We start from the raw sequence: 27,824 nt of genomic DNA on the forward strand, positions 1-27,824 counted from the left end.
GCAAATTAGAATCAATAATTAAGATAGCCTTCATTAGATTATATAAAACATAGACATGCACCTAATTTTCTTATGTGAAATCTAGCAACTGTCTTTCTATTTTGAATGATTTAAGTTAATAGACAAATATCGTTAAATTATTCATCAATTTCAACCAAAAAATAAATAAATAATGCAGCTCAACTGGCTTTGTCCTATGTTGTTTTCCTATTTGAATGCCTTCAAATGAGCAGAAGCTGAAAAACCAATACATATAAGAACTGGCATCAGATGTCGAGTGTACTTGACTAGGAGAATTGGAAGGCATCAGTCTCAAAGCTTACTCCCTTGGGCTGCCTTTGCACTATCTTTACTTGAGGCCATCCATTGTTTACCCAAAGCGATTAGCTCTCTGTTTTCTTTCCTTCTGACCTCCACCACCACGTGTGCAAGCTTTCCCTTGTCCCCTGTAACCTTTGCCTCTATCTCCACTTCTTCCTGCCATTACAACTTATCCTACTTTTAAACCATAACAAAAAGAAAACAAGAGAGATTTAAGCTTTAGCATATAAGACAAGTAACTTGAATCTTGGCCGTTGAATAGATTGAAATGCTGAAATCAAGGGAGGCTTTGACATGGTCAGCGACGGAGTATATAGCGGCAGCTCCAACGTCGTCAATCAACGTGGCCATGGCTCCAACGTGCCAATTCCCATCTGCATCCTATAGATAAGTTACACAATTATTCCATCTGCCTTTGCTAAAATGGATAAACAGATCTATGTAATCAAAGAAGAACCAGATTTATTTACTGATGCACGACTCGGTACAACGAAATTACAGCGTATGAAACCCTTTTGGCCCTGGAGACTCTGCAGTCCTTCCAGGGTCAGTGCCTCCAGCTCGTGGCTGATGGTTCCTTTTGACAGATCTACCAGCCATTTCAGGGATTTTTGTACGGAGCCATCCTCCATTTTCTGCCCTCCCGCTTTCTTTCTGTTACAGGCAACAGGACAGCGAGGCGACTTTCTCCTTGGCTTCTTGAGGTATTGGGTGACCGGCCTAGTTACTTTATGATTACTAATTATTAAATTCCTTGTGGTCATCCACCTGTGTCACGCACTAGAAATTGTCCACACAGCTTTTCTCGGATGAATAAAAATCTATTATCTTGCCCCTATGAAAACAAGAATTTAATTAAATTCAATTAAATACATAAATAAAATTTTAAATTATATTAAAACTTAATAAGTGTTTTAAATATATGTATAAATGTCTATTATGTTGTGATATAAAAAGTTTATATAAGTCAAATAGCGTAATAGGTTATACATAAGAAGTGTAATCTAATTCGATATCTTATATTTGGTTACATATATTTAAATTTTGATATAAATTAAATTGGATTAAGATTGAAGGGGTTGTTAGCCTAACTTCTCATTTTATTTATAAGTACATACTTGAATAAAATCTTTTTACTTGCTCTAATTATTTTCTCTCATGGTTATTCTTTCAAGTTATATTTCAGAACTTGAAAATTAGGTAAGTGACTTAATATCTCTTTGGTGTTTCATTCCTTGAAAATCAACCTTAATGTGAATTTGCTATCATATAATATATATTATATTTTATCCCTTTGGAAAACAAATTTGCTATTATATAGTATATATTATATTTTGTCCCTTGATTTATTAAATTAGAATGTGAATTTCTATCATGTAGCATGTATCATAATTTATCCCTTAATTTATTAATTTTAATTGAGCATGCAAATAGATATAATTGTATATGATCTCTTTGTTCTAGTATTGGAGTATGATTTGCTCTAAACATGATTTCTTTATTTTGAATTTCAAATATGATTATACTCAGTATATTTGTTTTTAAACCTATGAAATTTTACATAAAACATTTTTGAATTGAACATATGAAAATGAATTTGTATGATATCTGATTTTGTATGATATCTATTTTGTAACAAGTGAAAAATGCTTATACTTTAGGTATATGAAAATATATTTTGTTTTGGATTTCATGTATTTTTGTAGTTAAGCAAAATAACGAGCTACTAATGAAAAATCATAAACTCCATCAATTTCTTGAAGTGAATGTGACATCATTTAATACTTATGGTTATGTGCATGGAAGAGGAAAATAATTGCAATCATGGTAGTTACATTAATCACTATTCTACTAATAAGAATACCAACAAAAGTGGATGGATAAATTTAATCACCGAAAATGGATAAACGCATTAAATCACTGAAAGTGGATGGATTCATTTAACCATCAGAAGTAGATGGATACATTTAACCACCAGAAGTGAATGAATAATAAAGATATATAAGAAAAAGAAAAAAGTGGATAAAATAAAAAGAATATAGAAAATGTTTGCCATCGATGTGATGTGAAAGCCTTTTTATCATGGACTACGTCATTTTTGCTTAAGTACACGATAGTCCATGTAGCGCTCGAATGAATGCTTCTGCTCAAAATAGTCAATTGCTCGATTATATCTAGACAACATGAATAATAACTATACGTTAAGTCATGGAAAGCAATATTAAAAATCAAAAGGGTATACTGAATACCATATATGTAACCACTGGTATCATATAAAAGAAAACGTTTTATTAATATTGCAAATAAGTACAAAGGGACTAAGAGAAGGACGCGCCATCATTATATCATAAGGCAGCCTTAGATGATTAGCCATAGATGTACCTGAACTAGTGAGACAATCCAACACTCGTCAATTGCTTACCCTTTATAAAGAGTTTACGAACTTTTACAAGTATTTCACTAATAGCCATTACAATGTTTGAGATAAGAACATTCCTTTCCTAAAGGATCTCAATACAAATATTTTTAAAGATGTCACTAAGTGCCATTACAATATTTGAAAGGGAGACATCTCCTTTAGACGTACAAAAGACTCAATCTTACCTTGTCATAGCCTATACAAGGTTGGCTCGTGACATCTTCCCTATACAAGGTTGGCTCATGACATCTTCCCTTACTCAATCTGTTGACGTCTTCATTGACTAGTTGGCTTAGAATTTTTCTATCTCCTGCTTAAAGGAGCAGAGATTGACTTCTTTCTCCTATGTGATTTCATCTATCCCTAAATTTTTCCATCTCACCAGATATTCTTGTGTTGGTTGTCGATTGATAATCATCATCTTCCTTGTTAGAGTTTTTTTCATTTTGCGCTATGATGGTGGCTTAGTGTTGATGCCAACTTTCGTGGCTTGACTCTTGTTGGCATCTACTAGATCTACATGGATTGGCTTTAGGTTGGTGATGTGAAACACAAGGTGTACCTTCATCAATTTGGGCAGATTAATCCTACAAGAAGTCTTTCCCACCTTGGCCATAATCGATACTAGATTTTCATACTTCCCCATTAGTCTTTGATTCCTTTTCTTTAAGAATCAAAGTTGTTCGGGTACCAATTTCACTAGCGCTAGGTCTCTCACCTTAAAGTGTTGCTACTTTCGACCTTTATCTGCACACTTTTTCATGCAATTAGAGGCTTTCTATAAGCTTTGACGGTTTCAGTGTTTTATCTCTATTCCTTAGCAAAGTTGAATGCTCGAATACTCTTCTCATTATATGATTCCACTAAGGTATAAGGAAGTCTAGGCTGTTGTCTAATGATGAGTTTGAAAGGGGTTTTATTAATGGCTGAGCTTCTCTATAAATAGAAACATAGTTAAGCCACATTTAGCAAGTTGTGTCAATTTTGCTAGTTCGCTCATACAAAGTGTCATAAATATTCTTTTAGCAACATATTGAAGCGTTATGTTTGGCCATCTATTTGTAAGTGATAACATGAAGATATGTTAAGTTTTGACCCTAATAGCTTGAAAAGGTCATTCTAAAAGAAACTAGTGAACCTTGGATACCTGTCACTAATAATACTTTTAGGAACATCTCAAGATGTTTCCACATGTTTAAAAATTGTATAATCCATTTCTTCTGCGAAACCAAACTTTTGCACCAAGATGAATGTCGCCTACTTAGAGAAACGGTCTGCCACTACCAAGATCATTGTCATATCTCCTACTTTAAGAAGTCCTATTATGAAGTCTAGAGAAATACTTTCCCATGGTGTGGTCGATACTGGTAGAGTTCGAGCATTCTTGTTGATCTTTATCTATCCACTTTGTCTTGTTGGCAAATAAGGTATGTCTTCGTACAATCCATCGCATCTTACTGCATATGAGACTAATAGTAACCTTGTTTTAATAGTGCAATGGTTTGCTGCCAACCTAGATGTCCTGCCTAAGGGGTGTCGTGACATTTTCGCATCAACTTCTGCCTTGACTCTCTTACTCTTGGAACAAATACACGTGGTCCTTTTGTTAGTACAAGTCCATTTTTCACTCAAAAGTATTTCAACTTTTAACTTTCTACCAACTTCATAATGGTGATTGCTTGAGGATCTCAATGCAAGTTTTCTTTAATGAGATTACAGATATTTGAGGTCACTTTGTTGGCTATCATTAGTGTGATCACCCTAAGAGCTGTGAACTTGGCTTTTCTGCTAAGGCGTATACTACACGATTGGTCTTTCTGACTTAATGCTCAAAGGAGATATTAAACTCAGCGAAGAGCACCTACCATTTCGCTTGCTTAGCTGTAAGTTTTGGCTATGTGAGAAAGTGGCTTACTACAATGTTGCCAGTCTTAACCATGAATTGAGATTTTAGCAAATAGTGTCACCATACGCATAGGCAATGAATCGTTGCTAGTAGTTTTTCTCCTGTGTTGTGTATTTTCTTTCGACTACGTTTACTTTTTAGCTCTTAATGCAACTAGGTGTCCTTCTTGCAATAATACTCTTTCAAGAGCAAAGTTTGACTCATCTGCCTATATTTCAAAAGGCTTTTCAATGTCTAAGAAGGCTAAAATAGGGTCTATTATCATTACCTCTTTTAGGCCTTCAAATGTTGTTAGGCAATATGGTGTTCAACTCCACCTGTTCCCTTTTTTAGTAGTTTCGTGAGTACCACCATCCTTTTGGAATAGCTTTATACAAATCTCTAATAGTAATTGGCTAGTCCCAAGAATTAGTGAAGTTCAATCGTATTCTTAAGCGTCACCCATTTTTTAATGGCCTTCACCTTCTGCATGTCAATCCAGATGTGACCTTGCTCAATGATATGGCTTAGAAATTGAATTAAGTTTATGTAAAAGTGCATTTTTCTCTCTTCATGGACAATTGGTTGTCTTATAGCCTTTTAAACACCTTTCAAAAATGTTTTGATGCTCTTTTAGTGTTCAATTGTATTCTACAATGTCATTCAAGTAAATTACCACAAACTTGTCCAAGTAGTCATGAAAATCTTGATTCATCAATGTACAAAATGTGGTGGGAATATTAATTAGTCGAAAGGCATAAAAAGATATTTAAATGCACCATACCATGTGACACGAGTGGTTCTTGGTTCATTCCCATCAACAATTCTAACTTGAAGATAGTTAGACTTAAGATCTAATTTGGAGAAATACTTTACATGACTTTTCTGGTCAAACAAATCTGCTATAAGAAGAATAGGATATTTGTTTTATACTGTGACCTTGCTCAAAGCTTGATAGTCAATGCAGAATCGTAAACTTCTATCTTACTTTTTTTAGAATAGTACTAATGCCCTAAAAGGTGCTTTTGAAAGTTGAATAAATCTCACTTGTATCAACTCATCAAGTTGCTTCCTTAACTTCGTTAGCTCTGAGGGAACCATCGATACAGCCCTTTTGCCAGAGGTTTGACTTTGTTATCATCTTTTAATCCCCTTCTTGAATTGAATAACTGGTATAACCTTTTTTTCACTTTTAGGTACTATTGTAGCTAGTACGACATGTGGTTGTCCTCTAAAAAACATCAAGCAACTAGATGTAGAAAATGGAATGGCCTACGCATTTGTGATAAAATTTAAGCTAAGGATAAAGTCAAAGTCATCTATAGTAGTTACAATTATATTTACACCCCCTTCCTAAGAGCTGATCTTGATCTTCACATTTTTGTAAGTTCCCATAATCGCGAAGGCTGCTGAGTTAACTACTTTCATCTATCCAAAGTTTTTCTCAACCTTCAAACAGAACCTTTTTGGCCTCTTTCAAGGTGATGACGTGTTTAAAGCCTTCATGTCGAGTGTGGCTTTGGTTCGTTTCTCACTCACCAACACCTCTACATACATTAAACCTCGTTGGGGCTCCTTTTTCATCTTTTCTAATTGCACTTGCAAAGCGCTGAGGAAACAAATCCAACCCATTCACAGTGGCTTTTCCTTGACCTCCTCAACTTGCGTATAAAGTGGAGATATCTTAACATCAGTAGTGCATATCGCATTAGCAATTGCTTAATAAGGATAATCAGCTACTTAATGAGGTCTTTTGCATAAAAAACAAGATATTGGAGGTCATGGCTTGAAGTTCTATGGCTTGTTTGTTCCCGATTTGGATGAGTCTCTAGTAGGTGGTCTCTTGTGGACTTCGCTACTCGAGGGTCTACTAACTTTTAGAAATTTTATCCCATTATTTGAGCTAGAATTGTTGGTCCTGGATAGAGGGTCTTTTCTTTTGTTATAGTTTTCACTATAATCAGTAAGGCATTCAGTAGTCACCATAGCCAAGTCATATCATGTACCTTCTGTTGTTGTAACTTCATCCTTGCCCATGGTTTCAGGCTCTTGAGGAAATAGATTAGTTAATCATTTTTAGTCATATGCTTGATATCTAGCATTAGAGTAAAAAAATTTCTCATAAACTCTCACACTGATCCCATTTGTGACAACTCTCGTAGCATTCACCCCACCATATACTCAAAATTTTCAAGGAGAAACTAGTTTTTGAGTTCTTGCTTGAGGATTGCCCAAGTGTTGATGTAATAATCACTATCAATAAATTTGGAACTCCACCATAATTTCGCATCCCTAGCAAGATACATTAAAACCATCACCACTTTGTCCTCTTCTGACTTTATGCGTACAACTCAAAAATACTGTTTAATACCAAAAAAGAATTTCTCAAACTCCTTAGCATCTCTAGCCCCTTCATATTGCTTGGTCTTTGGCACTTTGGCTTTTTTACCTTGATCTTCTAAGTTTGCACTAATATTTCCTACAACAATAACCAACAAAAATACCTAAGGTTTCAATTCTCCAATCTCGCCTTGGAGCGTGCTCAAGGCATCCCTAGTCTCGCCACTCAGGGTATTAATCATCTCGAATAGTTCTTGATAGATTGTCTCAATTTCATCTATTCGTTTGTGCGAGACCATTTGAGCTTTTATTGCTACCACTGTAACTTTTAGCTTATCAATCCTTTGATAGTCCTCTAGTGAACTCCGCATGGTCACCATGTTTACTTTTTCTCTGAGCATGTCTCGTCCGTACTCTGATACCAATTGCCACAGACTATACCATTTTCGTTTAAGTACATGATAATTTGTGCAACGCTTGAGTGGACACTTTCGTTCAAGCCAGCTAATTGATTGATTATATCTAAGCAGCATAAATAACAGCCATAAGCTAAGTCATGGAAAGCAATATTAAAAATCAAAGGGGCATACCAAATGCCATATATACAACCACTTGTATCATATAAAAGAAAATGTTTTATTAATATTGCAAATAAGTACAAAGGGATCAAGAGAAAGAGCGCACCATCTTCGAGCCATAGGGATAGCCTTAGATGGTTAGCCACAGACACATCTAAACTAGTGAAATAGCCCAACACCCGTCGACTGTTCACCTCCAATAAAGAGTTTACAAGATTGTTCAAGTATTTCACCAATAGCTAGTATAATGTTTAAGATAAGGACATTCCTTTCAAAGGGTGTCCCCCCTAAAGACTTAACAAATATTTCTACAGATGTCACCAAGTCTTATTACAATATTTTAAAGGGGGACATCTCCCTTAAATGCACAAAAGACTTAATCTCTGAAGAAATTCTGTCTTGTCATAGTGTTATACAAGGTTGGCTCATGATACCATTGGTCAATGTTTTACTACCTGGAGGAATAAAGTTTATAATAAAAATACGTTATTTTTTATTAAGTCTAAAAAAAAATTATTAATTTTTAAATATATTCATCTGAAAGGATATCATATTGAGACAGCGAATGAAAGAGACACTTAATAACTTTATATTACATCTATTATCTTAGGGTAAGAAATGTGTGTTTCAAAAATTATCTATTTTATTTGTTGGATTGTGCTACGCAAATATTTGAATAATTAAAACTCATGTTACAATAAATCATAAGTTTACTAATGATTTTAATGTTTGACATGATTGCTTAAGCCATCTTGGATCAATAATGATGCAAAAAATTATTAAAATACATGTGATCATCCATTGAAAAACCAAAAGATTTTTCAATCTAATAAATTTTCATTTGTTGCTTGCTCTCAAGGCAAATTAATTATAAGACTATCACCAGTTAAAGTTAAGACTGAATCCTCTACATTTTTGGAATGTATTTAGAGTGATATTCATGGATCCATATATCCACCATGTGGACCATTTAGAGAGTTTATGATTTTAATCGATGCATCGACTTGATGGTCACGTGTGCTTATTAATAACTTGTAATTTGGCATTTGCAAGATTACTCTTCTAAATCATTCGTTTGCGTGTACATTTTCCTAATTATGTAATCAAGACAATTGATCTTAACAATGTTGGTAAATTTACTTTTCAAGCTTTTAATAAATATTGCATAGTAGTTGTAATAACTGTTGAATAGTCTATTGCCCATGTTTATGCAAAAAATAGTCTAACAAAATTGTTTATTAAAAATTTCTAATTGATTGCGTGGCCATTGCTTATAAAAACTAAACTCCTAATTTCTACTTTGGGGTATGCAATTTTGCATTTAGCAACACTTGTCAATATCAAGCTAACAAGTTATTACAAATTCTCTCTTATACAATTGGTTTATTATCAGAAACCAAATATTTTTCATCTAAGAATTTTTGGATGTGTGGTATATGTCCCAATTGCTTCACCACAACACTCAAAGATGGGTCCTTAAAAGAGGTTAGAAATATATGTTATATACGAATCTACATTTATAATTAAATATCTAGAACTATTAATAGAAGATTTATTGATGGAAAGGTTTGCCGATTGTTATTTTGATAAAACAATTTTTCTAACATTAGGGGGAGAAAATAAGCATTTGGAAAAAGAAATTTCTTGGAATGCATTATTATTATCTAGTTTTAATCCTCATAAAAATTAATGTGAACTTAAAGTTCAAAAGATAATTTATTTGCAAAATATAACAAATCTGTTGCCAAACATATTTATTAACCTAAAGAAAATAATTAAATCTCATACACTAGCTGTATAAGCTCCTATTAAAATTGATAACCTTGTAAGACAAGGCATGCCAGAAGTGTAAGAAATCAATAGGTTCCAAATAAAAAATCCTTGAAAAAAGAAAAAAAGCAACTATACAAGATGGTTAGAAAGAGGAATAGAAACTCTAAAAGAGACCCTTGACATACTTGACGAAATTTTAGAAGAAATTCAAGCACCTAAAGTTATTGAAAATAAATAGATCTCAATAAATTATGTCATGATAGGAAAAGACAGAACCAAAACGAAATAAACGTTGTTATTTTTTCATATAATGTAACGCTCAATATTATAAAAAAATGAGGATCTTGAATCTATATATATTGAAGAATATAAACATAGAAATGATTGGTCAATGTGAAAAGACAAAATTAAGGGAGAATTAAATTCACTTGCAAAACATGAAGTTTTTGGAGCTGCAGTCTATATACTAAATAGTGCAAAACTAGTAGGATATAAATGGGTATTTGTGTGAAAATAAAATTAAAAAAATGAGATTGTGAGATATAAAGCACGACTTATCGCATAAAGTTTTATTCAAAGATTTGGTATTGATTATGAAGAAACATATTCTTTTGTGGTGGATGCAATTATATTTTTATATTTAATTAGTTTGGTAATACATGAGAAAATTAAAATACATCTAATTAATGTAGGTACAGCTTATGTGTATGGCTCACTAGATATTGATATCTATAAGAAAATCCGTGAAGCATGTATACAATTCTTGAAAATTTTATTTGATCAAATTAAATAAATATATATGTGGATTACAGTAATTCATACACATGCAGTATAATTGCCTTAGTAAATATTTATTAAAAAAATTATAAAAATGATCCTATATGCCTATGTGTTTGGATATGAATTTCTCATAATTGTTGTTTATATTGGTGACTTGAATATTATTGGAACTCTTGAAGAGTTGTCAAAAGTTGTGAGTTACTTCAATAAAAAATTTGAGAGAAAAGACTTTGAAAAAATAAAGTTTTATTTGAGTATTCAAATTAAGCACTTAACAAACGAAATTTTTGTCCTTCAATGAAATTATATAGCAATAGTGTTAAAATAATTCTATATAGACCAAGGACATTTATTGAGTTCACCAATGATTTTCAAGTCACTAGATATGAAAAAGAACTATTTTCGACTTTATGAGGATAATAAAGAACTCCTTGGTCTTGAAGTATCATATCTTAATGCAATTTGAGTACTAATGTATCTTACTAGCAATAGATGACCTGATATATCATTTATTGTAAATTTATTAGTAAGATATAGTTCTTTTCCAACTCGAAGACATTAGAATGGAATTAAACATATACTTTGATATATCTGAAGAACAATATACATGAGCTTATATTACTCAAATGTATCAAAAATCAAATTTAATTGGTTATGCAAATGCATATTTTTATTTGATCCACAAAGCTCGATCCCAAACAAGTTACTTATTCACATATAAAGGTATGGCTATTTCATAGTGTTTTGTAAAAAAAACTATAGTTACTATTTCTTCTAACCATGCATGAATTTTATCAATTCATGAGGTAAGTCATTAATATTTCTAGTTAGGATATATAACTCAACATAGTCGAGAAACTTGTGATCTATGAACCAAGAAGGAAATTCTAACAATGTTATGTGAAGATAATATTGCTTGCATAACCCACTTAAAGGAAGGATACATTAAATGTGATAAGACAAAACATATTTCGCTGAAGTTTTTCTTCACTCATGATCTCTAAAAAAATGATGATATTAGTATTCAACAAATTCGTTCAAGTGACAATCTAGCAGATTTATTCACTAAAGTCTTTCTTGTTGCAATATTTGAAAAGTTGGTACAAAAGATTAAAATGTGCCGTTTTAAAGATTTTAAATAATACAATTATTAAGGGGAGTAAAATATGCACTATACTTTTTTCTTTCATTAAGATTTTTCCCACTGGGTTTTTCTTGGTAAGGTTTTTAATGAGATAGTATTTCAAATGTGTATTCTTTAAAAGAATCATATAGTCTTTTTCCTTCACTCAAATTTTTCTCCCATGTGGTTTTTTCCTAGTAAGGTTTTAAGGAGACATGTTCTTAATATAATAGACATTCAAGGGAGAGTGTTATGAATATATATGTGAATGTCCATTATGTTATGATCTAAGAAGTTTAGACCAAGTCAAATAACGTAACATGACCTACACAAGTAATGTAAACTAATTTGAACTCTTATATTTGATTTGCAGAGTGTAAGGACTAAATTGAACAAGGACCTATCATATAGGGATTAAATTGGATACTTGTACTAGTTTTTGTTTAGCATTATGTTTGTACAAAAAAAAATGTTTTACTAGTTATACATACATACATAAATATATATATACAAGTGTGTGTGTGTATTAAAGTATCAAACATTTCTAGTAAAAATGTAATTTTCAATAATTATGTTGAATTTCTTACAAGTCTATTCTTTTAAGACAATATGTGACACTGACTTATGTATTATCAATTAATCTAGTGACGGAGTCAGGATTTCAAGTTTGGGGAGGCAAAGAGCCAAAGACAATGTTTATAAAATAGTTATACTAGAAGTTTAATGTTTGAAAAAAATATAAAACAACTTAGATAGAAAAACTTCATATGAAAATTATACAAATAAATCCTGAAAATTATTCAAAAGAATCAATCTTTGAAAGAATTAACTAGTATAATCATAAATAATTGAATAATAACAATAATCCCAATATCTAGATACACTTAGCAACAGATAAAAATTAACAAAAAAATAAAAAAAAATCTCAATGGGAAACAATCCTTTAAAATATATTAAAAGCTATCAATAAACAATTCAATGGGGAAGCAATTTCCTAAAATTAATCACAAAATTAAATGCAATATTAGAAAGCAATTCAATGAGGAATCAATCTCGAATAAAAAACTTAATTGTTCAAAAGAATCTAAGCAAAAAAAAAAAACACGAATAACTTGTAGGAAAGTAATCAAACAATCCCTAAATAAATAAGTAATAACTAACCTTAGATACTTAATCAAATCCTTGTTTTGTTGCTTTTAACAAAAAATGATCAAGAAGGTAAATCCTAAATCAAAATCACCAAGTAAAAATTATTAAATAAAGATAAAATTAAAAATTAAAAATATTAAAAATAAAATAAGTAAATAAACCAAACTTACTAGTTATTATGACATAAAAATTTAGTTACAAACTAAAGGGTTTTTTGCATAGAGAATGCTAACAAGCAAAACAGTGCAAAAAAATGATTATTTTTTATTTCTACAGTATTTGGTAAAAAGAAAATAGAACAAGAGTGAGTGGTTATACAATTTTGGAGAAGTGGGGTTTGGGAATACTTTTATTGCTAGGTTTTATTTTAATCCTATTAAAATTAGTTGTTAACTAATTGTTGTGAGGTATCTCACAAACAATGCTGGCAAGCAAAAAAGTATAAAAAAATAATTTTTGTTATGAATATATGTGTAAATATTCATTATATTATAACCTAAGAAGTACAGATCAAGTTAAACAACCCAATAGGCAAGATACAAGAAATGTAATCCAATTTGAACTCTTAGATAGAATTAGATTAGGATTATGATTCAAGAGGTTGTTGGCCTATAAATAGGTTTCTCGCTTCATTTGTAAATACACTTGAATAAGATCTTCTTACTCCCTCTAAAAATTTTCTTTCCTTCTAAATACTTTCTCTTATATTTCTTTTATAATTATTCTTTTAAGATTTAATTTCACAACATGTTATCAACGTGATTCTCTTATCTCTTAAGGTTTGGTATTATTTTGTTTTCATCATCTTCATCCTTCAAAAGGATTTCAATAATTGGGTTTCAATCCTTGGTTTCAGCAAATAAGGTAAGTGTTGGTATCATTTTGATTTCATCATATCCGAGTTTTAAAAGGATTTCAATAGTTGGTCTTTAATTTCTGATGATAGCAAATCAAGTAAGTAACTTGATATCTCTTTGACGTTTTCATTCCCTAAAAATCAACCTTAATATGAATTTTGCTATCATGTATTATATTTTTTCTCCTTGATTGAAAAGTGAATTTACTATTATATAACTATTAATGAAAAATAATGAATGTCTATTCCATAAAGTGAATACAACAAACGAGCTATTAATAAAAAATCATAAATCTGTCTATTCCCAGAAACGAATGTGACATTATTTAATAATTATGGTCATGATTATAAATCCATCCATTCCCTGAAGTGAATACTATCATTTAATAATTATGATTGCCATAATAATTTATACTATCATTATTTTAATTTTAAGAATAAGTTTACCACTAGAAATGGATAGCTAATTTTTACCATCAGAATTTAAGAATGATTTTATGACCAAAAGTGGATGGATACTTTCAACCCACTAGGAGTGGAGAAATAATGAAAAGATAAAAATAGAAAAATAAAAAGAATATAGAAAACAAATTGTCATTGATGTGGTATGAAAGACTATCGGTCATGTACCTATTGTATTTGTTAAATTTCATCAAGCATTACTGGAAACTAAAACATCTTGTGATAATTTTAACCGTGGCCAAGTTGATATAGCAACCAAGATGTTTGTCCACCTTGAAAAAGGAATTGATCATTTGATTAGTAATGGACATATTCGAGAATGAACTTAATAGTGGTTGGTATATTTTAGTATAATTATATTATGAAGATGCTTTAATATGTTCTTATTATATTTAAATGATATGTTCTTATTATGTGTTTTAATTATGTATTTTTGTGTTCACTTACAAATTTCTTCTTGTAAATATCTTATTTTATTAAAAAAAATATGGATATTCATTTTGTTGGATCTAAGATATTCATGCTGCATCAAATTGTATGACATATTTAGGTTAGACTGCAACTGAGTAGTAAGCTTGTTGGTAATCCAAGCACTTGTAGCAACAAGATTATTGTTATTGATCTTAATGCAAGAGTGTTCATTCCCTACTTTCATAATCTTAAAGGTTTTCTTATCTAACATACATATGCTCAAACTGTCCACTCATAGCCATTTTTTTTATAGAAAGCCTTGAACCTAGTTTTCTCATTTTTTTTGCTCTATACAACTCTATTCCTTCTTAGATCATATCATTAGCTATCACCTCCCTAAAGTGCTACACATTTGTCAACAACATGTTCTTTGCCAACATAATCTTCTTATTCTCATTAAGATCATAAGGTATGCCTTTAAAAAGCCTCTCTATTGCTCAAATCTCCTTATCAAATTCATCATTATCTCGGTTTCCTTCCTCTACATTAGTGCCAATGTTAGAAAAAACATCATTCTCTACATCTTCTTCAACCTCAACATTCACTACGTCACTATCCTAGTTGCTTTACGATTCCTCACTTTCTCTCTCACCCATCTAGTCTATATCTTCACTGGATACATCTTTCCATCAACTGAATCACTACTTTCCTTACCAATACTTTCTTCATGACTAATACCAGTAGTAGCAAAAAGTACTTCACCACCTCTGCTCTCACCACTTCTTCCCTCACCAACTCTATCTCTACCTCTAACCCTAAACTCTCTACCTTTACCTAAACCAAAACCACCTCTACTTGAAGTTCTCTCTACTTCAACTACACCTTCAATCTATGCTTGAGGTAGAGTCATCAAGTATAGTACAACTAGACTCATCAATCTTACCTCTGCCAGCACCTAAACCAACATTCAAAGGTCCAATAGAGGCACATGTACTAGCTTTCTTGGTAACAAAAGGCTTATCAGATCCCATTATCTGTAGTGGAATAGCAAAAATCAAGTTTAAGTACAAATGAATTTCCTCGATCCCTTTATAGACTTCAAATAACATCAACACATTACCATCACTTTTCAATTCCATAACCTCCTTTGATTTAGGGTGTCGTGTAGTAATGGAGACACCCATTCCAAATCTAGCATTAGAATCGTCCACCAACACTTCAAAGACATCATTTTTCAACTTTATGTAGGAAAATATATCTGGATCGACATCTTCAATGTCATCACTTCTCTCTAATGTTGCACTACCAAGTCATATAGCATCTCCACCATGTCCAAGCCTGAAAAACCCAATTAGAATAGGTTAATAACTTTGAAATATTGAACAATAACGTTGAACCCGAATGGTAACCTTAAACCTCAACCAAATTAAAACATATTTGAAAACCCTAAATTCAAATGTAAAAGTCTTCATTTCCGGAACCCTAAACCTTAACTCCTCAATTTATTGATTTAAAATTAGGGTTCTAAAATTGGGCATTTAAAGATAATGTTTGGGTTACCCAAACCTAAACGCAAACCGTAAATCCCCAATTTCAAAACCTTAACCCTTAAACCCTTAAATTAAGCAATTAAAGTTAAGGTTTTGGAAATTAGGGGAACCTAAACCTAAACAACTAACCCTAAAACCTTAATTTCTAAAACCCTAACCCTAATTCCATAATTTAAAGCTTTAAAGTTCTAGGTCTGGGTTACAACCCAACCTTTAATCCAAACCCATTCTCAAACCCTCACCACATCAGCAACAAACAAAGAACCCTAAACCTCAAAACTATTCTCGCTCATAAAGACCACAACTGCAAAAAAAAACCTCTAAACGACAAAACTTGTTCCTGTATATAAGGACCACATCAACAAAAACACATCCATAAACCAAAAAACCTTAACCTTGGATAGAGAAATAAAACATACTAGTGTTTTACGATTGATGAACCCTTCACTCTCTCTATTTAGGTCAAGGGTTAAAGGGTTCGATACGAGGGTTTGATTTTGAGTTATTTTGTTGTAGGGTGAAGCTTCTAATCAGAGTAAAAGGCTAAAAAATCCCTTAATCAATTAGTGATTTAACGGTTAATAAGATAACCAAAAGGGAGAAAGGGAGTATAGTGATTAGCAAACATTAGCACATGATTAATATTTATTTACACATAGGTAAATTCAACATTTCACACTTCTTGTTATTGGCGTTTAGTCTTTTAGGACCAATTGTCCATTTCTAATACTAATAAACTCACATGGAATTATGTCTAAGAGCTAGGGGGTGGGAGTATTTTACCCTTTCTTCTTTTGTGGATTGCCAAAAATCAGCAAGAAATCTAGAGCATTTCAGTAAGAAATCTGGATTTTTAGCTTTTGGTTTGAGGGAGTTTTAGTCTCAACAAGAACACTAAAAGAAAGGCAAAATTATCCTAAAAATTAACAAAGAAACAAAGACTGATAGCAGGACTAATAGCAGGTTTTTTATGTCTAGCGAAATATATTCTTTTAAGACGAATTGTCTATTTCAAATATCAATAGACTCACGTGAAATTATAGGTAAAACTTAAGAGAGTGAGAGTATTTTACCTTTTTTTTATAATTTCATCAATTGAATTGATGTCACTTTCCTTGCAACACCAAAACCGAGACAAGAATTTTATTAATACTGTGCATACTTTTTGATCTCATATTTTATGTTCGTTTTTTATTTTGTAGGGATATTTTTAAAAAAGAAAACCCTTTAATGTAAGTGGTATTTATATTAAATTTTGAATTTTTGTATCGCATTGATGTTTTTGCTAATTTTTAATAAAAAAAATATTAAAAAAGGTTAAAACAAATGTGAAATATAGAAAGTAAAAGTTGTAAATGTATAAAAAGAAAGAGAGAAACTATGGTTTTGTGAGAGGGAAAGACTAATATAGATGATAAGAATGGATGCTTTAAGGCTGTAGTGACACAAATAGGAGAGAACTAATTTCCGTTTTACACCTAAGAATCATCCTTTATTCCACTGGTATGAAACCAAAACCAAAAAATTCTTTAATGCCACCGTGTAAAGACAGTTTTCAATCAAAGACAATAACAATATCTTCAGTTTTCTCAGGTGTACAATTTGATGAAGAATAATTAAAGTAAACAAAATATAATACCAAACTTCTACTAATAAACAGAGCGGAAAGCTAGATATTACGGACAGAAAGAAATGAAAATACCAGAATAGTGTTTCCTTTGGTTCATGAATAACATATTTCAGTTTTTTAAACGTTGGCAGAAGCATGAATACCTAATTCTGGTAATTGACTTCGGAAGAGAAATTAGGTATAAATATCTCTTCTGCTTTTGTTCTCCTCAATTTCTCAAATAACTCTGAAATCTGAATTAAGCCACAACACTGACAAGGGGATTAATGGCTTCAGAAAAAATTATGGAGAAAGGGATCCGGCAAGATTCTTCTAAAAGGCGAAAAGGCGGCTTCATTACCTTGCCATTCATCATAGGTAAATGCAGCAAATGCATATACATATTCTTGAATGCTTTTTGCATTATGATTTTGGATACTTTTACATGCTCCAGCCTAATATTAATGGTCTTTTATGTTTATAATTGTTTTGAACGCTGAATTTGATTGTTTCACTACAGCAAATGAGGCGCTTGAGAAGGTGCCAAGCTACGCGCTGTTGCCAAGCATGACGTTGTACTTGAAGAGTAACTATCACTTGACCATCGCCGCAGTGCACAATCTTATCAACTATTGGCAAGCTTTTAGCAATTTCGCACCTATTTTGGGTGCTTTCTTCGCTGATTCGTTTATGGGCCGATTCGTTACCATCGGCTTGGGCTCAATTTCCAGTTTCCTGGTAAGCTCTTCTTCTTCTGTAGCAGCATTTCTAGTTTTGATTCTTAATGGTAATAGGTATAGATGTGATCATGTTATGATTATTTTGTCTTGTTAATAGAATCTTTAATTCGGATTTTTACACCTAACTTTCAATGTTACAGGGTGTGGCAATTCTATGGGTAACAACTGTTATACCACAGGCAACGCCTCCTCCTTGTGACCACTTAGCTCAAAGCTGCAAATCTGCAACAGCAGGCCAGGTGGCTATCCTGGTTGCTGCCTTGTTTTTCAAATCAATTGGAGCTGGCGGTATTAGGCCATGTTCCATGCCTTTTGGTGCGGATCAGTTGAGCAACAAAAATGAAAAGATCCTGGAGAGCTACTTCGGCTGGTATTATGCTGCAGCATCCCTCGGTGGTTCCCTTGGCTTGACGAGTGTCATATACGTTCTACAAATGTATGGGTGGAAGGTGGGATATGGACTTTGCGCAATTCTAATGTTCCTGGCGACTGTGGCGTTTTACATTGCTTCTCCGCTCTATGTTAAGCGCAAAGCAAGCACAAGCCTATTCACGGGTTTTGCACAGGTTCTTGTGGTTGCTTATAAGAATAGAAACCTCCCATTCCCATCTAAAGAATCAGGTTACCATCACGGAAAGGATTCAGAGATTACCGTGCCAAGTGAGAAATTGAAGTTTTTGAACAAAGCGTGCATAATTAGAAATGCTGAACAGGAGATAGGCTCTGATGGATTGGCCTTGGACCCCTGGAGAGTCTGCACTGTTTGGAAAGTCGAAGAACTTAAGGCACTTTTGAAGGTAATACCAATATGGTCTACGGGGATCGTAATGGCAATTGCTGGAAGCCAACACTCTTTTCCGGTACTCCAAGCTAGCTCCGTAAACAGACACGTTTTGGGAGGCTTCGAAATACCGGCAGCCTCTGTAACCGTTTTTGTTTATTGCACTGTAGTGGTTTGGGTTGTTCTATATGAGCGTGTCATAATTCCACTGGCGTCAAAGATCAAGGGAAAACAAGTATACATCAGTGTTCAATTGAGGATGGGAATTGGGTTGTTCCTGTCTGTCGTAGCCTTGGGACTTACAGCAATTGTTGAGAGTGCGAGACGAAGAAAAGCAATCCAGGAGGGGCTCTTGAAAAATCCTATTGCAGTGGTAAATATGTCAGTAATATGGCTACTCCCACAGCATATCGTGATGGGAGTAGCTGAGTCTTTTAGTACACTTGGGTTTTTCGAGTTTTATCATCGCGAGTTCCCCAAGACCATGTCAAGTATTGGTAATTCCCTGTTCTTTCTGTCACTGGCATTTGCACACATACTGAGTGGTGTTCTGTTTAACATTGTCAACAAGACTACTTCAAGAGGTGGAAAACCGAGTTGGGTTGCAGACAATCTCAATGAGGCTCGCTTCGACAATTATTATTGGCTTCTTGCAGGGTTGAGTCTTGTCAATCTGTTGTATTACATTATCTGTAGCAGGTCTTATGGATCTACGGTGGAAGTTATTGATGACGGATATGAATCAGAGGAGGAGTAACAAACCAGAGAGATCTCAGATTTGACAGATGAAAGGAATTTAAAAGCTTGGAGGAGAGAAAGGACTTATCTCAATCTTGGATCGTGCCAGCCTGATTTATATATGTTTTGGCTGGCTATTAAACCGTGACTGTCAGATCGAATGCCCACCTCCACAACCGTTTATCTGATTGCATGAATTCTCCCCTTCAATGAATATATTCCATTCTTTCAATTTTTTTGTAGAGGAAAAAATTACTGGTTAAATCAGTGAATTCACACTTGTTCAAAAATACAGGTCGATTGATTAACAGTGTGGGATTTAATGCATGAACCCTTTCATCATTCTTCAATTTAACCAAATAAAAAACAAATTAACCAAACTCATTCAATCTCTTTAGCTGGGAAAAAGAAAATCAATACATCTTCGAATGTTAATTAGATGTTAAGAGATGACAAGTAAAAGCATCTTAATTAATCTTTAGTCCTCAAAGCTTACTCACTCGAGATACCGTGACGTTTTTCGAAGCCATCCACTGTTTTCCCACAGCAAGTAGCTCTCCATTTCCTTTCCTTCTAACCTCCACCATCACTTGTGTAAGCCGTCCCTTGTTTGCCATAACCTTGGCATCTACCTCCACTTGCTCCTACCGTCAAACCAATCAACAGCTTCAATTGATAAAAGTAGAAAAGAACTTACGGTAACAAGATTTAAACAAGAAAACACTGACATGAATCTTAGCTGTTGAATAATATGAAATGCTGAAATCAACGGAGGCTATGATACAATGGGCAACAGAGTATACAGCAACAGCTCCGACCACATCCATCAACGTTGCTATAGCTCCAACATGCCAATTCCCATCAACACCCTATGGATAGATAAAAGAGTAAACATTAAAGAAAAAAAGTTACAGTCTCATAATTTAATAAACAAAGAAAAAGGCAAATAGTTGATCCAGATTTTTATACTGATGCATGATTTGATACGACGAAACTACATCGTATAGATCCCTTCTGAGCATGGGTGATGCGTAGTCCGTCAAGGGCTCGGGTCTCCAACTCCTGACCTATGGCCCCTTGGACAAGATCTTGTAGCCATGCCAGGGATTTCTCCAGGCTGTTATCTTCTTCCATATCTTCCGACCTCTGTCAGTTTCTTGCTCCGTTTCTCTTTGGCCCTTTTGCAACCGGGCGACTTTATTTTTGCTTTTGTCGTATTGGTAGCGGCATGGTCTCATAGAGTTTTTGTTTTTAAGTCATTTAATTTTAAATAATTATATTTTAACCACCAAAATTTATTAAAAAGATATTATTTTAGTCCCTTAATAATTAAAAATTATTTAACTTGATTTTTTCACTACGTTAATTGCACGACATGGTATGTTCATATTAGTTCATTTATCACGCATTATCCACTTAATCAAAATATAATTTATTTAAAAAGAAATTAAACGATCAAATTAAAATTTTTTTAAAAATTAAGTGATTAAATAATTTATTAACTCTTATAATTTGGAAATTGAGGTGTCCCTATATATACAAACAAATTCCAATGGCATTTTATCTTGAGACATTAGTCGACATGAGGTCATTGGTCATTGGAGGAAAGTTCAGATTTTTGGGATCATATTCAATCAAATCATTTTCCTTGTCGTCTCAACCTTCTTTTTCCTATTTTGTTGTAATTGGCTGGAGAGAAAATAACAATTCAATTGCAACTGACGGTTTTCATTTAGCAAAAAAAGTTTAAACCAACGGGAAAATATTATTACCACAGATTCAAACCCATTTGTGAAAATCCTATATATTAAATGTTATTAAGCTTAGGTGACTCATAGGCAAAAATATAAGTAAATTGGAAAAAAAATTTCTTGAACATTTTGAAATTGAACTATCATTACAAAAACAAGAAAAAAAAATATGATTAAAAGTTAAAAAATGAATAATGTGTTGTTGGTCCAGAGATGAGGAAGAAATTTGTGACCATATCTTTATATCTTGTCCACACAGCTGTGCTGCTCTATCGTTAGCTGGTGGAATGTTGTATGAGTTGAATTCCACCTTCGGTTGAAGCCTTTATTCATCTGTGGGTGGATAGTGGGTGTAGGGGTGGTTCATCATCGAGGTAGCTGGTTATTTGTGAAGCAACTTTTTGGTCTCTGTAGCTAACGAATGATTCCTTTTTGAATGAGGAAAACCAGGACGGAGTGTGGTGATTGCCTTAAGGAAAATGGTAGGTAGGCAAAATCTGGAAGATTAAGTACTTCTTTAGTTTGGTTTTTTTATCTATCTCTTAAAATAAAATTCAAACAAAAAAATTTTTGAAAAAACTTTTTTAAAGAAATATTTTTTAAAAAACAAAATTAAAAAAAAACTTAAAAAAAAACTCTAGAGAAGAGCTTTTTCTTTTTAAAAAAAAATATATTAATTTTTCAAAAAATATCCTTCTCTCAATCAATCTTCTTTTCCTCTCCCTCTCTTTGCAAGTTACATTTCTCCAACGCAACATTACAATGTCCCTTTCCTTTATCTCTCTTTACAAAAACTATTAAAAAAAATTAAAAAACTCAAAAACTGAATAGCAAAATCTAAGCTTTTTTGTTCTTACAAATATTAAAAAAAAAACTCAAAATTTAAATCTTCATTCAAGTACTATTTAAAAGTTTTCTCTCTTCTTCACCAAAAATCGAATATTATTATTACTATACAAGTTCAAAAATTATTCCATTTCTTTATGGATTTCTTTAACTTTTAATATCTGAAAGCGTATATAAACTTGAAGCAGACTCATTCCGGTTTGGTTTATTAGATAATTGAAGATAACATGAATATTCGTTATGATAATTTTAACTAAAATTAAAACTTATATAATTTATTTTGCCAAACAGCTTATCAAATAGTTTTAGCTTAATTTTAAAAGGTATTATTTTTTATAAAAGCTTTTTAATAGTTTTTAAGCTAAAAAAAATGCTAGGTCAAACAGGCTCTAAGTCTCCTATCTCGTGTGCTCAACCTTGTGCTAGTGTGTTGTTGTCCCATCGAGAAGCAGAGCTACTCATGGTAAACCTTTAATTACGTTGGGGGATTGCATGCACAAACGTGGGAATTAATGGAGCTGCAGAAGTTTAGACAGACTTGAACTCTATCTAATTCAAATAGTGCATCGGGAGTTTGGGCAATTGTGAACTCAATGTAATTCAAATTAGATATGGGATAGGAAAAAGATATTAGACTCGAATTAGGACTCTATTCCTGAAAACCTTTAACTACTTGGAATCTAATAGCTAGATTCAGACATCATAAGGTGTATTAAAAAGTGTCGATTGGATAACAAGATCAATATCCTAACAGCATTATTTGACTTTTGACAAATAACCTATGCACGACATGGACAGTGAAATGTGCTAAGAGAAAAGATAGTTTTTGGATAAGTGTTCTTGGTGAGAAAATGTTTCGAACAAGGGATGGATACAAGATAGTTATGTGTACCCGGATATCCTCAAATCTAGGTTAACTTTACCAAGGTTTTAAATTTTCTATTATAATCATAAAATCTAAAATGTAATTTGACTTTAATGTCACAGGTTCATGTTTCCAACGTAAAAAACATGTCTAGTGGAAGGCTCATATTTATATTCTCAAGATCTACCTCGTATCTTATTCGTGACATTCTACCTCACTCAGTTGTACAACGCCCTTATTCAACCGACTCTTTACTCATAGAGGAAAGGGACTCTTACATTAGTTCAGGTCTACCTCGACCCTTATATCTCTCATGAGAGCCCACATCAGTTAAGATCCAAGTCTACTTTGATACCAACTATTACCTGTTGGAATTTAAGCACAACCTCGTGTGACCTTAAACTTTGAAAATAAAGTTTAAATAAGCCTTAAAACTAACAGAAACAAAAGCTAAAGAAAGGAATAATAGAGAAAACTATTTTGAGAAATGGAATGCTTTGTTATTTCTTTGATCTGTGTTAGAACAAACTGATGGCCTGTTTTGTTAGATGAGATTAGATTACAAGATAAGGATAAAATAAGATAAGATAAAGAGATAATAATAAAGGATTTAATAGGGTGCTTTTTTAAGTTGGAAGCAAACAAGGATGTTGTGATGTGACGGAGTTTGTGTTAATGGAGAAGTCAAACTACAGCAAAGAGCATATGCTGAAGAAGGTCATGGCTTCAACAATTGATGTTAGGCTATTTTTGGATAGGCTTCAACAATTGATCTTTGTTGGTTAAGGCTTGTGAGGTAGTTCACTTTTCTAGTGATCATTGTGGGCTATGTATGTGGGCTACACAGTCATGATTGGGTGAAGCCAGTATGACCTGCCCAAGTATTTTGTTAATGGGTTTTGTGCTGTTTTTGTGTGCAAGTTGTTAAACGGTTAAGATACTAGGAAAGTATGTGTAATTTTTGTCAATGTGTGGTGCAAAGTGTTATGATCTTAGGTAATCTACCCATGTCTTCTAATCATTGTACTACTTTTTTATGCTTTAACTATTTTCATTAATGTCACAAGAAGTCTCTTACCAGGATGTTTGAGACTTGCAATGGCATATCGATTATGAGGGAAATAAATTCACTTTTTTAAAAAAAAATTTTAATTTGAAGAGATAATATTAAAATTATATCTAAATCCTAATTTAATCTAGTAAATTGACACTTAAATTTAGATATATATTAGCAAATCTAAGAATTCAAGTCAAATTAGACACTCTTAGGGGTGTGTGGGCATTTCCACCCTTATGACGTGAGCTGGGCCTTCTGATTGATTTGTTGGCTTGTTTGGCTTGCTGATTTGTTTGGATTATTTGGCCTACTTGTTGGGCCTAGGCTAGCTTGAACTCTTGAGCTTCAACATTCTCTCCCACTTAATTCAACAACGTCCTCGTTGCCTCGTGAAAAAGCTCCACCAAGATACATCTAGTTTTCCACGTCAAATTGTTGAAGCCCTGCCATGCATATGAACACGATCCTAGTAGAAGTGGGAGCAAGTGTTGGCCCATAAAGTGCTAAGGCAAAAGAATTATAGACTGAGGCACCAATATTTAGTGAAATGGAAAGGACTGCTAGAGAATGAGACACGTTGGGAGTTAGCGAAGGACTTATAACAGTTCCAAGATAAGGTGGAGCTTTTTCACAAAGCCATGAGATAATGAAGACGTTGTCAAATTGAGTGAAGGAGAATGTCACAACCCAAGAATTCATACCAGCTTAGGCTCAACAAGTAGGCCAGATGACTCAAACAAACCAACAAGCTAGACAAGCCAACAAATCAATCAAAAGGCACAGCCTGTGTCATAAGAGTAGAATGTCCACACACCCCTAAGAGTATCTAATTTGACTTGAACTCTTGGATTTGCTAACATATATATGAGTTTAGATGTAAATTTACTATGTCAGATTAAGATTTGGATTTAATTTGAATATCATCTTTTCAAATTAAATCTCTTATTGTTATCTTTTTATCTTATCCTATCTTACCCTTATCTTATAACCTACTTTTATCTAACAGGAGCTATTAATCTATAAATAGACCTCTTCTCCTCATTTTTAACACACATCATAAAAATAACAAAGTATTCCATTTCTCTAAGTAACTTTATATTTTTTTAACTTTTGCTTTTATTAATATTAATTAAGATTTGTTTAAGTTTTATTTTCAAAATTTAAAACCACATGAGATTGGATTTAAATTTCACGTGATTGCACAAGATTAGACTTAAATTTCAATACGTGACACATTAGTACTAAATAATAAAATACTTAAAAAAACATGATCCTAGACGTCGAGTAATATGAAATGTTAAAATCAAAACTGACTTTTAAACGGTCAATAGTGGAGTACATGGTGGCACCTCCAACGTTGTCAATTAAAGTTGCTATGGCTCCAACTTGCCAATTCCCAATATCACATCCTATAATAGCAAATCAAAGACAAAAAATTAACAAAATACTATTCATTCATGTAATCCAAAATAGAACAAGGGTTTTATTTTTTATCACATGTCCAATGATAAAATTTATATAGTTTACATTTACGTTCTGGTCAACATAAATTCAAATTCCTGTCTAATCTAAGGATGGCAATGAAAATAAAAATCAAATGAGGTTAACATTAAGAAGGTAAATAATTACAAGTATTTGAGGCTTAAAAGTTGAAACAAAATTAAATTTAAATTTTAAAAAACAATAAGAGAGTAAACAAGATTTTATGAATGCATGATTGGGGATGGTAAAACTACAATGTATGAACCCCCTCCTTGCTCAGATTACCCGAAGGCCTTGAAGGGTTCAAGACTCCAACTCGTAACCTTGGCTCCTGTTGTTACATCTTCCAACCTTTGTAGAGATCTTTGTATCTACACAAAGCTCTCATCCACTATTCTCTGCCGAGATCTTCTCTAATCTCTCTTTTTTTCAGAACTTAGCCTCTCTTGTTATGTTATATATATAGATAAGGGGGGCTAAACAAAAAATCGTCAATGACAAAAAAGATTCATTTATCGACAATTATTTAGTATAATATAATTTAAGAAAATTATGAGAGATAACCCTTTTTATAAACTCAATTCAAAAATAGCTTTCATTATAATTTTAACTATTTTTAGAAAATTTTTTACATGACTTGACAACAATGCCCTTTAAACAATTTCAAACAACTTAAAATGGTTTCGATTTTCTCTATCCCACTATCTAAACAAAAATTTTAAAATTAAATCATGATTTTTCTCTTACCAAATACTGTCTATCTTGCCATCTAACTCTTTCTCATCATCCCAAAAAGCAAAGATGGCATCTAGCTCCTTTTTTTTTCATTTTATTTTTTTGGATGGTGGATATTGGGGTTCTCAATGGTGATTAACAGCGATTTTGTTCTTTTATGGTAATTATAGTCAATATGATGAATGTGATAGCTGGATGTTTTTCTTGTGATGACTTGCTTCGAAATGTGTGTTGCGATGAAGATGCTTGTGTTGATGAGTTTGATCAGATTGGTTAAGATGATGGGCTCAAGGAGAAAGAATAGTTAAAGAATGTTTGATGGGTTTTATGGTGATTCATGATTTTATTGTGTCTAGGATTAGGATGATTGTTAAGCATGTTTGCTGAGGATTTTGTTTCTTTTTATGGGATTTTGAGTTTGAATTGTTCAGTAAATATTTTGTAAAAAAAGTATATTTTTTTTTTCACAAGGAGAGTGAACAAGGCCTTCCCGATAAGGATATATTTTGTCTTGCTTTAGAGGGTTATAGAATTTTGTAAATTCTCTTTTATGAAATGTACAATTTCATGGCTCACAAAAAAAAGAATATGTGTTTTAGGTTCTTGGGTTTATTGATTTATTCATAAAACATTAAAGTTGAGGGATTGAAACTGATTAGATATATCTGTAAATTAGAACACTGTATGACTTTGGCAACTTAAATCTAATTGCGAGCATGTAAATCAATTAGTTATTAGGCATTGCATTACTAGTTTTTAGGCATTGTGTCACTAGTTTTTAACTATTACGGCATTGGTTTTTAGGTATTGCGAGATCGGTTTTTAGGAATTACATGACTTCATCATTACGTCTCTGGTTTTTAGACATTTCGTGACTGATTTTTAGACAATGCCTAAGTCACACAATGCCTTACTAACTAGTCACATAATGCCTTGTTAACTAGTCACGTAATGCCTTACTAACCAGTCACGTAATGCTTATCAACTAGTCATGTAATGTCATATCAAACAGTTACGCAATACTTAAAAATCAATCACGTAATGCCTAAAAGTTAGTCACACAATGTCTAAAAATCACTAAAACTACTGAATTCTATTAACAAAATCAATAACTTCAAACAATACACCATATTCCATTTAACAATATAATTAATAAATATGCCTACTTAACCAATAATGCTCAAAATGCTCAAAGGTTTTTCTTTATTTATCAAAAACTACTCCCAAATGCTTAAAAATGCTCAAAATGCTCAAAAGTTTTTCTTCATGTATCAAAAACCATTCCAAAATGTTCAAAATACTTAAAGGTTTTTCTTTCTAGTAAGGAATACTCCAAAGATGAATGGTTTGGCGAGAAAAACTCAAAAGATATAAGTCAGTTTGAAGCGCGGACCTAAACATATAGATCGATTTCATTAAGGGTAATTTTATCTAAAATCAATTTTTCTTGAAAGCTATTCTTAAAAGCACCTTATGTATGACAAGTATTTTGAAAAAGAACCCATATAATTTTGAGCAATGAGACCGTCACATGTTTGTGCGGCAAATTCTATTGTAAGGTCATCATTTTTGA

At 32.5% G+C, this 27,824-nt stretch overlaps 3 protein-coding genes across 9 annotated transcripts; 1 reads left to right on the forward strand and 2 right to left on the reverse strand.

Moving 5' to 3' along the window:
* Window positions 1–5: 5 nt before the first annotated feature.
* On the reverse strand, window positions 6–1,138 carry LOC110427470 (uncharacterized). Of its 3 annotated transcripts, none has more exons than XM_021443011.2 (3): window positions 821–1,138; window positions 562–695; window positions 6–477 (listed from the first exon to the last, which is right to left on the reverse strand). In XM_021443011.2, exons 1-3 carry the CDS (start codon window positions 1,083–1,085, stop codon window positions 313–315), a joined length of 564 nt encoding a protein of 187 aa, XP_021298686.1. In that variant the 5' UTR covers window positions 1,086–1,138; the 3' UTR covers window positions 6–312. The 3 variants fall into 3 exon arrangements, with proteins under 3 accessions (XP_021298686.1, XP_021298684.1, XP_021298685.2); XM_021443009.2 differs by having other exon boundaries at window positions 779–1,138; XM_021443010.2 differs by having other exon boundaries at window positions 562–702; window positions 792–1,086.
* A 16,215-nt stretch (window positions 1,139–17,353) lies between these two features.
* LOC110427458 (protein NRT1/ PTR FAMILY 1.2-like) lies at window positions 17,354–19,667 on the forward strand. Of its 2 annotated transcripts, XM_021442993.2 has the most exons (4): window positions 17,354–17,455; window positions 17,554–17,634; window positions 17,777–17,994; window positions 18,137–19,667. In XM_021442993.2, the coding sequence occupies exons 2-4, from the start codon at window positions 17,562–17,564 to the stop codon at window positions 19,532–19,534; spliced, it is 1,689 nt and encodes a 562-aa protein (XP_021298668.1). In that variant the 5' UTR covers window positions 17,354–17,455; window positions 17,554–17,561; the 3' UTR covers window positions 19,535–19,667. The 2 variants fall into 2 exon arrangements, with proteins under 2 accessions (XP_021298668.1, XP_021298667.1); XM_021442992.2 differs by lacking the exon at window positions 17,354–17,455 and having other exon boundaries at window positions 17,504–17,634.
* Window positions 19,532–20,732, reverse strand: LOC110427459 (uncharacterized). 4 transcript variants are annotated; one of them, XM_021442995.2, is made up of 4 exons: window positions 20,485–20,732; window positions 20,244–20,384; window positions 20,016–20,159; window positions 19,532–19,699 (listed from the first exon to the last, which is right to left on the reverse strand). In XM_021442995.2, the coding sequence occupies exons 1-4, from the start codon at window positions 20,647–20,649 to the stop codon at window positions 19,667–19,669; spliced, it is 483 nt and encodes a 160-aa protein (XP_021298670.1). In that variant the 5' UTR covers window positions 20,650–20,732; the 3' UTR covers window positions 19,532–19,666. The 4 variants fall into 4 exon arrangements, with proteins under 4 accessions (XP_021298670.1, XP_021298672.1, XP_021298669.1 ...); XM_021442997.1 differs by having other exon boundaries at window positions 19,580–19,719; XM_021442994.1 differs by having other exon boundaries at window positions 19,681–19,740.
* Window positions 20,733–27,824: the final 7,092 nt, after the last annotated feature.

Source organism: Theobroma umbraticum, unplaced genomic scaffold (genome assembly GCF_002168275.2).
Source record: "Theobroma umbraticum cultivar Fairchild unplaced genomic scaffold, ASM216827v3 scaffold_34.0, whole genome shotgun sequence".
Lineage (NCBI taxonomy): Eukaryota > Viridiplantae > Streptophyta > Magnoliopsida > Malvales > Malvaceae > Theobroma > Theobroma umbraticum.

Excerpts from the sequence above, each read along its gene's own strand:
- LOC110427458 (XM_021442992.2), top strand. The coding sequence starts at position 17,544 with ATGGCTTCAGAAAAAATTATGGAGAAAGGGATCCGGCAAGATTCTTCT. Across the intron at positions 17,635-17,776 it reads TACCTTGCCATTCATCATAG|CAAATGAGGCGCTTGAGAAG; the intron begins GTAAATGCAGCA and ends GTTTCACTACAG. Across the intron at positions 17,995-18,136 it reads GCTCAATTTCCAGTTTCCTG|GGTGTGGCAATTCTATGGGT; the intron begins GTAAGCTCTTCT and ends TCAATGTTACAG.
- LOC110427459 (XM_021442994.1), bottom strand. The coding sequence starts at position 20,649 with ATGGAAGAAGATAACAGCCTGGAGAAATCCCTGGCATGGCTACAAGAT. Across the intron at positions 20,385-20,484 it reads TCGTATCAAATCATGCATCA|GGTGTTGATGGGAATTGGCA; the intron begins GTATAAAAATCT and ends ATCTATCCATAG. Across the intron at positions 19,741-20,015 it reads AAAACGTCACGGTATCTCGA|AATGGAATATATTCATTGAA; the intron begins GTGAGTAAGCTT and ends AAAAATTGAAAG.
- LOC110427470 (XM_021443009.2), bottom strand. The coding sequence starts at position 1,085 with ATGACCACAAGGAATTTAATAATTAGTAATCATAAAGTAACTAGGCCG. Across the intron at positions 696-778 it reads TGCATCAGTAAATAAATCTG|ATGGGAATTGGCACGTTGGA; the intron begins GTTCTTCTTTGA and ends TATAGGATGCAG. Across the intron at positions 478-561 it reads ATTCAACGGCCAAGATTCAA|GAAGAAGTGGAGATAGAGGC; the intron begins GTTACTTGTCTT and ends TTGTAATGGCAG.